We start from the raw sequence: 14,142 nt of genomic DNA on the forward strand, positions 1-14,142 counted from the left end.
CCTGGAGTAATAATCACATGCAAACATCACAGACAGACTTTTTTACCTTCTTAATCCCCTTTTAATGTACTTCTACCCATGATGTTCCTGAAGAAAACCAAGAATGCACACACATTACTGTGCATTACAGTGCGGGCAATTGTTCTGGGCTCCAGATAAAACATTTGAGTGAAAAAAAAATCAATTTTTAATCATGCCATTTATTTTCATATTTTTATTCAGTCTTCAGACCCTCCTTGATGAGGTTGAGTTCATAACAGATGGTCTCATAGCGATACGCCATACGGATCTGAGCCACGTTGGTCTTACGGATGTCATTCCCTTCCGGGCCCTCTTTCAGGTAGTTCTGACCCAAGAAGTGACTTTTCTCCTGAGCACAGAAAAACAGAGCAGAGATGATGTTCATTAACCAGGTGTCAACTAGCTACTAACTGATTACTCCAGTTTACCAAGACATTTTGGACAGTTGTACTTTGAATCTACACCAGTCACTAATACTGCAATTAAAAGTTGAGGCACCTATCCAACAAAAAGTGCAACTGAAAGCAAACGTGGAGTGATCCTGTTTCTGTTTGTCTCCAGTAGGTGGCAGAGGAGGGCTTTCCCTCATGAACCGCAGCTGTCTGTAATCATGCTTTGTTACCAGCTGCCTTTTAAAGACTACCACGTTGACAACTGGCTGTTGAATTATTACGCCTAGCTCACGACTTTGTTTCTAAGTGCTTCGATTTTCTAGAAATTTTACATTTCTGCGTTCCTAACCCTAGTCTACGTTTGTCGGATCCCCTCCTCTGCAAAGTGTTCCGGAATGTAACAGACTAAATGCTATAATTATTGTTGTGACTTTCAGCTTGTTTAATCAGGGGTCTGAAGATCCGCAGTTCACTACGATACAGTTCTGGCAAGCAAAATCAATCGAAGTAACACTTCTATTGCTTTGACCCACGCACAAAGACAGATAGGTGAGTTATTCAGCAAATTAACGGAGGGTCAATGAACAGGTGAAATTTGCAACTCTACGCGGGTCAGTGTACACCAAAAGTGACGCTCAGGAAGACGATTTGCACATATTCAAAACAGAAAGCTTCACCATTATGCTTTGTCACATGCTCTTGTGTTTTACGGAGTCACCGAAGACACCGTAAAAATTCAAACTTTTATTATTCACATATTAATATTTAACTTCTGCTTACACTTGTATGATGGTTAAATAATCTACATGATTTGGATTGTGTTCGACCTCAGAGGTTCCATCTACACATTTAAATCAATACTGGAAACAATTTATAATCTGTTGAATAATCAAAGCCATGATATGTTTTAGGGGCTGGGCACAGATGAAATGTAAACCCGGAAGCTTGTTGCCATGAGGCAACAGCGCCATCCGGTGTTCGACTGCACAAACCTCTATCAAAAACGTCATCGGGAACGTGGACAGTTTTACTTTTTCAATCTAAGGGCTCTGTGCTCTACCTCGTCAGACAACGCGCTCTGCAGCACGCTGTTCCTGGATATCTCGCACATATCGCAAGTGCTCAACTTGAAAACCTGCGCCGCAATGGCATACTCCTCCATCAGAGGTTCCTGCAGGGAAGACAAAGCAACAGGATAAACTCTTTCATTCAATCATGTTTAGGTTCACTTGTTTAGCCCGTGTCAAAGACCTTGGTGTAATGGAACTGCATGGGGTCGTCGGTGGAGAGGGAAACCATCAGGCCTTTCTTTTGGAACTCCAGCAGGGGGTTCTTGGCGTACTCAAGGAACAGACTGTTGTTGCTCAGGGGGGACATGGCAATGGGGATCTGGGTCAGGTAGTACAGGTACTGCAGTACTGGACTCTGGTGGTTGAAAAACGCGTCCAGAAGAATGAAAGAAATGTTCTGGTAAAAGAATGACCTCAGGAGAGTTGCTTAGCCGAGTTTGCTGATTCAGATGGCCCCTGGGAATATGAACTGTTTGTGTATTCTATTCATGTGTGTCTTTAAAAGAAAAAGGCAAGTGGAAAAATATAGTGCTTTTAATGTGTGAAATAAAAATAATGTGTGACACGGCATTTGATTCCAAATTATGGTCAAGTTGACCAAGTGTAATCTTGTTTTCACTCCACTAAATAAACATCTGGAATAGTTTTATGCAAATAGTCAACAGGCTGTGTCATTCGTTGGCTGTCATTCCAAATGTTAGCACATTGCAAGAGAATGCATTGTTGTTGTTTTTTTGGCGATGGTGGAAAGCTTTCACAGTATCCTCATGAGTTGAGCTCGCAAGGATTTGAGTGGTCACACTTTTTGCATGAATTACGAGTATTTTTACACACCACCTCTTTGGAATTGGAATAAAACAAGCAGGATGTGATTGGAGTGTACACTGCATCCAGGCTGCCATTGAACATTTCGCCACTGACCTTCTTGAGGTTGAGGCCATGCGAAATGTTGTCAGCTGTCATGAAGGCAGCCAACAGATGAGTGATGGCGCCGGCTTCACCGCAATGAGGCCTGAACATGAACGTGTTCATTCCCCGCTGCCTGCAAAAAATAGATCCAAAAAATGATGATTAGCGAATGCAAATTGATGTTAATAAACGGGAGGGATCTTCGAAAAATGTGGAAAACAGAAAATTATCGTATTGGCCCGAATATAAGATGGCCCTGATTATAAGACGATCCCCCCTTTTTCAAGACTCAAGTTTGAAAAAAAAACACTTTTTGAACAACAAATTAATTTTAATACAGAAAATAATTACAGAACATCGGAAACAAATGATTATACCAATATATTTGAGAGAAGAAGCATGTTATTTTGCCTCATTCAAATCTTAATATCTGAACATTTAAATATGTAAACTAAAGTGCAATCACATTCGTAAATGAATGGCTTCTGGTTTTTGAAATGTAAATGACATCATAACTTCTCCTCCGCTGCCGGTTAACCTGGCCGATCTTCGACCCACTTTTCTCCAGATTGTCGCTATATTTCTCCATTTCTGTTATCTCTTCTATTATTTTCTTCTCTTTTCTGTCTTACTGCAATCTTTTATTTTTCTTCTTCGTGCTATGCTATTTTTATTTTTATTCTTCGTGACAGGGCTTCACTTTGGCCTGGGGAGTCAAGTTCAGCATTCGCTTCAATGATATCTGGCGCCATCTAGCGTCGTGAATGGGTATAACGCCGAGACCCCGAATATAAGACGACCCCCACTTTTTTTCTTATTTCAATGCAAAAAACGCCATCTTATATTCGGGCCAATACGGTAGTTACGACTTGGGGTGACTGACCTCCGCAGTTGGTTGAGCATGGCGATGTTAGCATACATGTAGTAAAGGTAGTAGGTGTAGGATGGGTTCCTAGCAATGTCCCATTCCTCTGGTTTGGGGCTCTTACTGGAGAACATGTGACCACTGTGCTTGGACTCGTCGTCCACACTATCGAAACCTGTCACCTGCGCAACGAGAAGCAACTGGTCAAAACTTCAAGCTAATTGCAAAAGAGGAATTATCAATTTGTGCTCAATGCTGTATAACTACAGCCATCCATGTTGGCTTTTCTCGCTCACATGCTTGAGGAAGATGCTGAGCTCGGGGTTGGATCTTGGGTCGATGGTGGCGTGGAACACGGGGAGGAAGATGTTCTCCAACATCTTGCCAAAGTGCGGGACAAAGTCCCTACCTCTGAAGATGTCGCTAAAGTAGAAGAGGGACAAAACATTGGGATAAAAATGAGGATTTAGACATACACAAGGGCGGGGTCGAGATCTGCTCTGAAGTTGGCTTTAATAGGAAAGTAGAGAAGACTCACTAGATCCTGGGAATTTGAATCATCCACTTGAGGTGAGCAGAGTAGACCCTGTGCTTGACAAACCAGCTGGACAACTTATTCCACTCGTTGGGCGTGCAGCCGTAGATGGACAGACGAGGCTCAGCATATTGGTACTTGGCGTCCTCCAGGTCGCTGGCTACCTCCTGTTGAAACAAACATTGAGTTAATCCAGAAGAAGGGAATCGATAAATCATGTTTCTGTCAACTTTTGATATGCACCATACACACACATATGCCTTGGTGAAGAATAACTAGAATGTGTTTTACTTTTCCTACAATTATATTATGGTCATTCTACTCTTTAGAACAGCAACTGACCTTAATGATGGTGGCAAAGTATTCTCCGTTGATGTGATTCTCCGTCTTCAGGTAGAGGTCACGTAGCTCGCTGGCTCCCACAGGATTGTACTTGGCATTGAACTTGTCAAAACGCTGAAAGGTTTGTCTGCCCTTTAAAAAAAAGATACATGTTTTTAGATTCTATGAAAAGCTGTAAAACCGTGAAAGGCCAAAGTTGGAGTCTTTAAATGTAGATAATTCGTGTTTGTGACCAGTTCTCACGGGTTGCTAAGGAGTAGATATTGTATTTTTGTGAATTTCCTGTTGTGCTTCATGCTACACTCTGAGGCAGCTACGTATGGATCCATAGTCTGATTTCTTGGATGTAGTATTATAAATGTCCTGTAAAGCGTTTTGAAGGCTCTGTATAAATGAAGCTGTATTGTATTGTATTGTATTGTATTCTATTGTATTCCCTTTAGCATAGCTCCATCTAGCGATTGCATAACACACCCGTAGCCACTATTGAAGCTTCTATTCTATGCGCCTCATAATGCAGCGTACCCTATATGTAAAGTTTTAAAATAGGCCATTCAATGAAGGTGCGCCTTATTGTGCAGAAAATTGAATGACTGTATTGAACAAAAAAAATCATATAGTTTTTGTGTGTGGGCAGTAAATTACGAGATTATCATTACCTGTCGACAACATTGTAAATTGTTACGGTACATGACATTTGCCAATGTTAGAAGGTCAAAAACAGGCTGGCCAGTTTAATCGGGCCAGGCCCCAATTCTTCAAGGTCGACTGAAGTATTTTAGTATTTACGCTAGATAGTGCGCTGTGTGAGGTTTCTCAGTTAAAAATAAATAATATTTACATCCTAATAAAATACACATATGCATTTTTAACTGCATAATATTAACTTCCTGCAGTAGTCAATAACTTACAGCATGCACGTCCAATGAGTCCACAGTGAGGTCATATGGATGCAGGTTGAGCGACTCAAAGAGCTCCTTCATGGTGACCTCTTTGCCTTTAAGTTTGTGCACAACACGGTCGGCGTCTACGCGGTACGACTTCTTGATGAAGCGCAGAAGGTGCTTCTGATTCATACAGGCAGCGGCGTGGATGTGAGTGTCCACCTGTGGACGCAAAATATCGCACGCGTGACAACTCTGACCCTGACTAAAAGGGAGCAAACACAAACTCTGTTAGACGGCTACCTTTCTGCAGTTGTAGAAATCCCTGTGGGGGTTCTTCTTCAGCTCCTTCATCTCCTGCATCTCATTTAACATCTCGTGCACGTTGAACTTGGACATGAGAAACTTGAGACGACGGTGACTGTAAGTCTTACTGAAAATAGAGCACCGTTTATAACAATGAAGGTCAAAAATGCCAGGAAAAGTCGATTAGAACATCTGAACTTTATTTGGAGTTTATCGGATGCATTTTTAAAGATGGCGGTTGTGTGCTCACAGCCGACTCGCGTCTAACACGAGTTTGAATGCGACTGGTTGATTGTGAACGCAGCAGACAACCCCCTCGTGGGGACTCACGTGGGACCCTGAGCAATCAGAGCAATGAGAAAATTCATGTCGTCAATGAAGGTGGTGTAGCTAGCACATGGCAGGTCTCTGGGCTGATGTTTGTCCGCGGCTTTGACGTCGTCGTACACGTAGATGACGCCATCCTTCATACGTGCGACGTAGCCCAGATTCTCTGGCAGGTCGGCGGTATCAAACGGGTCTTTGCCATTCTTCGGTGGGGGTGTGAAGACTGAAAAAAAATGGTGTGAAAATGTTCAGCAATGCACCACATAGAGAAGCAATGACAACGTGCAAACAGAAACATCTAGAAATGTTAGCAGAATACGCCATAGGAGGTTCCGCCCAGCAAATCAAATTGATACAAGGAGAGTCAATAAGATACAATGAGTCGTCACGGGCCTTTTTGTGTGATTTCGACATGTAGAACTCGGCTACTATTAATTTTGACATTCAGACGTTATTAATCTATGACAAGTCAAATGCATTTGTGCATCAGAGGTTGAGAATTAGCGAGGACAAAACATTGTCCTCACCGGGCTGCACCTGGTCCTCCGCCTTGAAGGCCTCGCCCTCAATGTCACGAAGGTACTGCGAGGCTGTCCGGGGGAAGCGCTGGTAGGCCAGCCTCATGTACTTCTCTCTGATGCTCATTGCTCGGTACAGACCTTTGCAGGACTGCTCAAAGTCGTCCATTGTAACCTGTATAGAGGAAAGAGACAGGTCATCATCACCATCTTTTTTTTTTAAAGTGTGTCATCAAGGCAGTGTTTCTCAAACTGTACTGAGCTGAAGCACACGTTAAATTTGCAAAATCTCACAGCACACCACCACACAAACATATCAAAAGTACGCATCCCGATTTCGTACTGACTTTGGTCCTTCTCTGACATTTAAGAGAAGAACATTTCATTGTTCTGTCTGACAATATACCGGTAGATGACTATCAAAGATAGGTAAACAAAGATTGTAGTGCAGTGAATTGATCATTACATTTACATTGGGGATCACTGCAGTCAAGTATACAAAGACAAGACAAATACAATACACTCTCCACCCCGAGCTCATATAATTTGGATTTTGATAAACCTTTTGAATGTGATAGTTGGGATTACCTCTGTCATTGTGACAGCAGGTTGTATAGAATACAAACAAATTGACATAAGTTTAGACTGCTAAGTGGAGGCAGCACAGCTTTTTGAACGTGACATAATTACATATTAACTATTAAAGCAATTGTGATTTCGACCAGTTAGAAAGTAATGTAACTCTTGCCCTTACCCCAGAAGCGTAGTCCCCAATGATGGCCACTCTTTGGAAGTCCGGCACTTCCAAATAGATGGGTGTGTCCACTTCCACTGACATCACAGGGACCTCACGTGCGTGGGTATCAGCCCTTGGCGTGGCCATGCTGTGAAAGCGCTTCTTGCTATGGATGGAGTTAATCAATAATATATAAATCCCAGCTTACATTTATAGCCCCCAAAAATTGTTGACAGAATTTTATTTTTTAAAGTTCTTTGGAACGAACAGAGCATTACACACCAAACATTTTGTCTAATATTTTTTCAGTTTTTTTTTTTTGGTTTACCTTTTGGGAGAGGGTTTATTTTTATTTTATATTATTTTTGTGAAAAACTCATGTTTTTGTTGATCAATTTTTGGGGAATAATTTGGGGAGTTTAAATTTAAATATACAAACATATATGTACGGTACATACTGGGTGGATCAGTACATGTACTTGTTGCAAATCGCTTGATTCAGTGAACACACTTCGGTGTGCACGGTATCAAAAATACTGGGGCGGGGGCAGGGTTGGTTTTGGGATTGGCCAATGAGGTGGGCGGAGAGTGGCCACCACAGTAGCACTGCCCTGCCTGATTTATCTTGGACAGAACAATTGGACTGTAGAGTCGCTCTACCTTATATGGCCAAAATAAAACCTCTCCTCTCACATGAACACTTTGAGACAGTAATTCATGCCTTTGTCACATCCCGGCTCGATTACTGCAATGCCCTTTACTTTGGAGTCAGCCAGTCCTCCATTAAGCGCCTTCAGCTGGTCCAGAATGCTGCTGCTCGCCTCTTGACCGGTACTCGTAAGAGGGAGCACATAACCTTCACTGGCTCCCCATTCATTTTAAAGATCCTCCTCTTTGTTTTCAAATCTCTGAATAATCTTGCGCCACCTTACCTCCCTGAGCTCATCCGCCCCTACACACCTGCCCGGCGCCTCAGGTCTGTGGACCAGACATTATTAGAAGTACCAAGAACTAAACTGAGGATCAGAGGGGATCGAGCCCTTTCTGTTGCTGGTCCCTCTCTCTGGAATGACCTCCCACTGAACATTCGGCAAGCCTCCTCAAAACTCACTTGTATTCTTTGCCGTTCGACTCAGCATGACTTAGATTTGTTCTTGATTTTACTGCTTGGTGCTTTCTACCGCCTTTATTACCATATCGTCTTACTGTTTATTGTGTATGTTAAATCGCTCCATGTACAGCACTTTGTATGCAGCGATGGCTGTTTCAAAGTGCTCTATAAATCCTGTTGACTTGACCTGACTTGACTTATGGAGAAACGGTTCAAAGCTGTAGACGTCAGATTTATCCAAACTGAAGGGCATAATGTGATTGCTCACGTACCATTACAAAACTGCGCAAGTTCCCAAAATATGGCAGTTACGTCAATGCAAATACAAACTCACCGCTTCTCAAGATCATCATCAACATGAAGGTGGTGTGCCATTTCATGGTGGAGAATGGGACAGTCCTCGGGCACGTCAAAGACAGAGATCTCATCGCGGATGTCCTCGCCTTTGTTCTCAGATGCAAAGATCTGCTCGGCAAAGGCCCGCATCTTGTCATCGATCTCTGGGGTACGGCAGAGACGGTGATGGCGGTGAGCACGTGGAAATGTTGGACGTTCCAACATATTGTCATGCCGCACTAGAACAAAAGCGCAACTACAATCCCTTCAAGCAAAATTCTGACCGGATGCTTATCAAACTCTATTAATACATTGCCAATATGACACAAAAAGTATAAATGAAAAGAAAAGAAGAAAGATAACAAAGGGCCTCACGAGGGCTTCAATCCAATCCCACAATGCCTGATACTAATGAAGCGGTCGCCTACATGCACTCGTCGACAAGTCGACTCCAAAGACAACCATTATACTATATGGCCCATAAGGACAATGTCTCACCCGCCATACTTACTATGTTGACCTGATCATGACCAGCAAGATGGCACCCAGGGTAGAAAAAGAGAGTGTTAGAAAAGGCATGCATGGAAAAAAAAGATACACTTATGATCTTATACTGTACAGAAAGATCCAGGAATAGAGACTATGCCGACACCATGTGTCATATACACAGAATACCTAGAATAGGAGTGGAAAATACATGTATAGCTGTCCACCACAATCATAGAAGTATATTTCCATGTTGTGTTTTTAGTTTGTTTGTTTGTTTTTCATCTACCGTATTGCACATATGAGATTGAACAAAGAGTTTCAGATTATTTTTGCTGTGTTTTTCATGGCATAACAGATATTAAAAATATTTTTTTTTAATTATGGGAGTTGTTGGTGCCATAAAAGAAGAATTCAAAACACACATACAGTATTTGCTAATTTGGAAATGTAGAGTAAGGGAAAAGACAAGAGGTGAGTTGTAAACGAACTGTGAACGTTCCACTTTCAGGAGCAGTCAAGGGCTTATGAAAGTCCTTCCTGAAAAATAACCACCTTTCCAAGAACAGACACTTGGTTAACCTCTCTCTGCAGTTTACTAAATCAGAATGGCTTTTTTTTTTAATTGGCTATGAAGTCCAGTGACCGTTGTGGCTGTGCTAAAGTGTGACATCACCAGGAAAAACATTGTAACCAATTCTGTTGGTCTACAGTTGCAAGAAAAAAAAACGAAAACCCTTTGGAAATGCCTGCAGTCATAGATCAACTTATCATGAAGAAATATTGGATTAAAAATGTTCCCCGTTCTTGCAGAACAAACCAGCATCTCAATCCGGTTGAAGTCAGGACTCCAAATGTGACATTTCTTCTGATGAAGCCATTCTATTGTTGAGTTACTTCTGTCCTTTGGGTTGTTTTCCTGTTGCATCACCCATCTACTGTTAAACTTAAATTGCCAAAAAGGTAGCTCTAAATTCTCAAGACTACAAAATGTCTTGGGTATTCATTTTTTTTTCCAATGATGGCAATGCGTCCAGGTCCTGAGGCACAAAGCAGCCCCAACCATGGCCCTTGACTATAATTACAGTTGGAAGAGGCTTCGGTCTGTGGAGTTGTTTTTTTCCCACCGCGTGTAGCATTATCTGTTTCCTCCTTCTGTCCGCAGAAGAGGTTTGCTAGTGCTGTGGAACACCCCGGTGCTGTTTTGCTAACTTTAAACCTGTAGCAGTCGTTTTTTTGAAAAGCAGTGGCTTCTTCCGCAGTGTTCCTCAATTATATTCAACTTTCTTTAATGCTTTACTGATTGTAAATTTATGGACAGAGTTACAATGTGCCAGTGAAGGCTTAAGTTCTTCATTGCATTTATTGAGAGTGCTTTTGTGCAAGGCATGTTCACAACAGGCAATGCTTCTTCAAGTCAAATGAAATTGTATATTTTTGTTGAGTTGTTCAAATTGTACTGATCACCCAGGTTGTTCCCCATGTACGATTAAGTCAATTTTAGGGTTCTGTGGTTAACATCACACTTTGCCTGTTTGTCGTCACTGGTATCAATCTGTGGTGGCATCGCTAAATAATCATAGAAAATGCCAAATCACAAATGGAATTTATCTGTCCATTGCTCAAGAGGCTGAAGTTTCATTGGGATTTGTTGACACCTCGTGACGTCCAGCATGATGACGGCAAACCCTCTTTATCTGAATTTGTTTCGTTTTCTTCAAAAACGGTATTCTTTATTACATTTCCAGAAAAGGAGATTACTCTAGGTTAAGTATCGTTGGTGTCCACTTATGTGCACACCAACTACTATTCCCGTTTATTGGTTGACTCTCAACATTGCACACAATGAGCTTGCCTGCTAAAGTTAGAACCTGCAAGTTTGTTATCTGTCATGGTGTTGATAGTACAACACAACGAAGCAGTGACCTCTGACATATGCTTTCACAAGATTACGCATCCAATTTTTTTTAGCCCCACCTCTCCAGTCTTCTCCGAGGCACTTGAACAGCATTTACTAAAATTCCACTTTTGCCATTTAAATTGTGCAGTCACACATTGAAACACATTGCTCACACTCACCCGGCACCAGAACTTTCGGCATGGTGACTCGCTTCGTGCACGTCTCCCGGGGAATAAATCAAGGAGGGTGGTCGACCGCTGGACCACTGCCGTGCTGGTGAGTGTGCACAGTCCAAGTGGTGGGTCACAGCAATATGAAGCTCCTGGGGGTCGCACATGTTACTGGAATCCGCTGAGCCCAAAAAGTGCACGCTGAGGCGAGGCACTCCCCACCGCCACCCACCCTCCCCCCATTCCCTGACACCACACGCACTCATAGATGTGCACCTCTATTTTAAATTGTGTATCCCACGCACACACAGACCCCAGATACGTGACAAAGACATGTGTAAGAGCGTAAGCAATTATGGGGAAATATCCTCATACGTTTTTATGTTTGGGACTTGAGTCAAACTGACAACTAAAGCAGACACACAAGTTGTCAAAACGGGAACTAATGAACTTGATCATTTAAAAAGCAGGTACAACATTTCTTTGCAGTTTAAAAGCTGCACAAAATCTTTGAACTACGCCAGCCACGTTTGTAATGTAAAGCGGCCGAGTGCTTGGATCAGTGATGAGCAACAATGGAGATTTTTGTCAGCGCTCCTTGGTGTCCACGCAGCTTTTAACCAATGATATGAGTCAACATTAAATGTAAGAGCTCATTGCGTGCACGTTTTCACAAATAGCGATTCACTCAAACATTTTAATTGTACCGTCATTCATTCATTCATCTTTCGAGCCGCTTGATCCTCACTAGGGTCGCGGGGGGTGCTGCAGCCTATCCCAGCTGTCTTCGGGCAGTAGGCGGGGGACACCCTGAATCGGTTGCCAGCCAATCGCAGGGCACACAGAAACGAACAACCATTCGCACTCACACTCACACCTAGGGACAATTTAGAGCAGGCATGTCCAAAGTCCGGCCCGCGGGCCAAATCCGGCCCGCGGTCGAATTTCATCCGACCCTCGGCCCCTGTCATAAAATCAGTGCCGTCTGGCCCGCAGGTTGGGCGCAATGGAACACGTGTTGCATTGACTGAGGTCTCGTAGACTGGTGAGTGATGTTTCATAGAGTACCGCTTCCCTCTAGTGGCCAAATGAGTAATAGCATTCACTAAATGAGTCATAGCATTTAGACACTAGAGGGCATCACTCACGAGTTAACAAGACATCACTCCGTGTTTATATTGACTGATATGTCATATTTCAAATGATCCTTGCAGTTGTGGATATGTGTATTGGTTGTTCATTCCCCTGTTGTTCGAGTCAAAGGTTTTGTGACTATTGAAAAGTCATGGTGATACATTTTATGTTTCAAATCAATCAATTTGCACTCAGGAGACTTCTGTTTAAGAAAAAGTCAAGTGAATAAGCAGTTGCATGTGATATACCTGTTTCAAATGAACCAAAAGAAATTCTTAAGATTGTTGAAATTAAAATAAAAATGGAAATGTGAAACAGACTGGCTTACTAAAATTTGTTGAACAATATTGTTGTTCAATGTAAAGAATGTCAGCCAAGGTCGGCCCCCCGACATTTTACCACACAAAATCTGGCCCCCTTGGCAAAAAGTTTGGACACCCCTGATTTAGAGTGTTCAATCAGCCTGCCACGCATGTTTTTTGGAATGTGGGAGGAAACCGGAGCACCCGGAGAAAACCCACGCAGGCCCGGGGAGAACATGCAAACTCCACACAGGGAGGCCGGAGCTGGAATCGAACCCGGTACCTCTGCACTGTGAAGCCGACGTGCTAACCACTGGACTACCGGGCCGCCTGTACCGTCATTCAAAATTCCTAAATCAATAAGTAGGGATGTGTGGTCACAGACCGGCAGACAAGAGAATGAGAGTCTCCATGTTCGATCCCCTTGCATTTGAAGAGTTAAAATAATAATCATCATCATCATCATCATTGCTGAATTTTAGCATTTTCTATACAAACACATGGGAAAGAAGCAAAGGTGGAGAATCCAGATCCACAAAGTAAAAACCGTGCCACGGTTTGACTTTAGAAACAGGTACCGGTACTTCTCTTCAACCACCGGTAGGTATATGAGCTCGTAGCACAGTGGTCCAATGCATGGACCGCCACTGTGATCACAATAAATCCATAAGTCCTAACTTAAATGAAGGCCAAATACAAAAAAAAAAAAATCTACCTGGTGGTAATCATTTTTTTTACTGTAACACAAGTGTAAAAATAAGAGAACCTAAACAAACCCTAACAGTCAACCTTCACTTTAACCCTTTCACGCAACCAGTAACCTGATAACATGATCAGCTGCCTACTGTAGTAACCGCTGCCCCTGAACGAGTTAAGTTAACATCCGGGGTAGTGCAAAAACACCCTATAGTGGGCATTTATGTAACCCGCCTCTGGTGTGCCATCCATCATGAGACTTTGCAGCGTGAAGAAAGTCAGCAGGACTTCTATTTTTAGGGAACATGATCTTAAATGTCAGAGTTCGTTTTACAGTTGAACGGGTTAGAGTTTTAAAAGTTAAAAAAAAAAAATGTTGAGTTGGTTCAAAGCTCAGAAATTCACTTTAGGGTTTCAACCAAAGCATATACACTGGAAGCATAAATATTTACTGCAATACCAAATGGAACATCTTTTTACAGTTTTACATTTGAGATTGTTTCAGCAATTCAAAACTTGGCTGTTGGTCTGCTTCATAAAAATTGTCATCCAACAACAACAAATTGTGGTTATCATATATCTGATCTTCGTAGGTTCTCATGATACTGACGCCCGGAAGCGTGAAAGCTCGCACTCGGGGGGGGGGGGGGGTCTTTTGCTAAGGTTTCCACGTGAGGTTGAACTTGAAGGACACCGGTTCAAAGTGAAAAGGTAGACAAATGAATGAATCAATCATCACTTTTAGAGTGAGATGTAAATGGTTGCCAAAGTGAACACGGACATGTGGCAACATGCAAGCCGAGGGGTCGCCTCCTATCATATTACCTTGCAACGCCATCCCGCCTCCTCGAACAGCCGACAACAGCTGCTCGCACACTGGATGTTCTTAATCTAGTTCTTGATTCTCAAACTTTTTCCAAGAAATAACACGTAACAGATCCATTATGATTGGTCATAATGGCGGCACTGACAGAGCTACAACATTAAAATACACAGTAGCATAGTCGGCCTAAGTGGTCATGAAAAACTAGGGGTTTTACTTTTAAGAATCACACATCAATCAAAATTAGGCTGACACTTCAAATGCAAGTATGTCGAACAC

At 42.5% G+C, this 14,142-nt stretch overlaps 1 protein-coding gene across 2 annotated transcripts; it reads right to left on the reverse strand.

Annotated features, from left to right (window-relative positions):
* Positions 1 to 199: 199 nt before the first annotated feature.
* ampd1 (adenosine monophosphate deaminase 1 (isoform M)) lies at positions 200 to 11,084 on the reverse strand. 2 transcript variants are annotated; one of them, XM_052059765.1, is made up of 15 exons: positions 10,918 to 11,084; positions 8,351 to 8,516; positions 6,924 to 7,071; positions 6,179 to 6,344; positions 5,655 to 5,874; positions 5,322 to 5,451; positions 5,046 to 5,240; positions 4,135 to 4,266; positions 3,796 to 3,959; positions 3,554 to 3,680; positions 3,276 to 3,439; positions 2,405 to 2,525; positions 1,665 to 1,838; positions 1,474 to 1,584; positions 200 to 370 (listed from the first exon to the last, which is right to left on the reverse strand). In XM_052059765.1, the coding sequence occupies exons 1-15, from the start codon at positions 10,937 to 10,939 to the stop codon at positions 215 to 217; spliced, it is 2,196 nt and encodes a 731-aa protein (XP_051915725.1). In that variant the 5' UTR covers positions 10,940 to 11,084; the 3' UTR covers positions 200 to 214. The 2 variants fall into 2 exon arrangements, with proteins under 2 accessions (XP_051915725.1, XP_051915726.1); XM_052059766.1 differs by lacking the exon at positions 10,918 to 11,084 and adding an exon at positions 8,864 to 8,885.
* Between the last annotated feature and the right edge of the window lie 3,058 nt (positions 11,085 to 14,142).

Source organism: Hippocampus zosterae, chromosome 2 (assembly GCF_025434085.1).
Source record: "Hippocampus zosterae strain Florida chromosome 2, ASM2543408v3, whole genome shotgun sequence".
Lineage (NCBI taxonomy): Eukaryota > Metazoa > Chordata > Actinopteri > Syngnathiformes > Syngnathidae > Hippocampus > Hippocampus zosterae.

What these genes read in the sequence shown, in the direction of transcription:
- ampd1 (XM_052059765.1), bottom strand. Translation starts at nt 10,939, where the DNA reads ATGCCGAAAGTTCTGGTGCCGG. An exon ending in GATGATGATCTTGAGAAGCG is followed by an intron (nt 7,072 to 8,350) that starts GTGAGTTTGTAT and finishes CTCCATCCATAG; the next exon opens with CAAGAAGCGCTTTCACAGCA. An exon ending in ATGGCCTCAACCTCAAGAAG is followed by an intron (nt 1,839 to 2,404) that starts GTCAGTGGCGAA and finishes TTCAACCACCAG; the next exon opens with AGTCCAGTACTGCAGTACCT.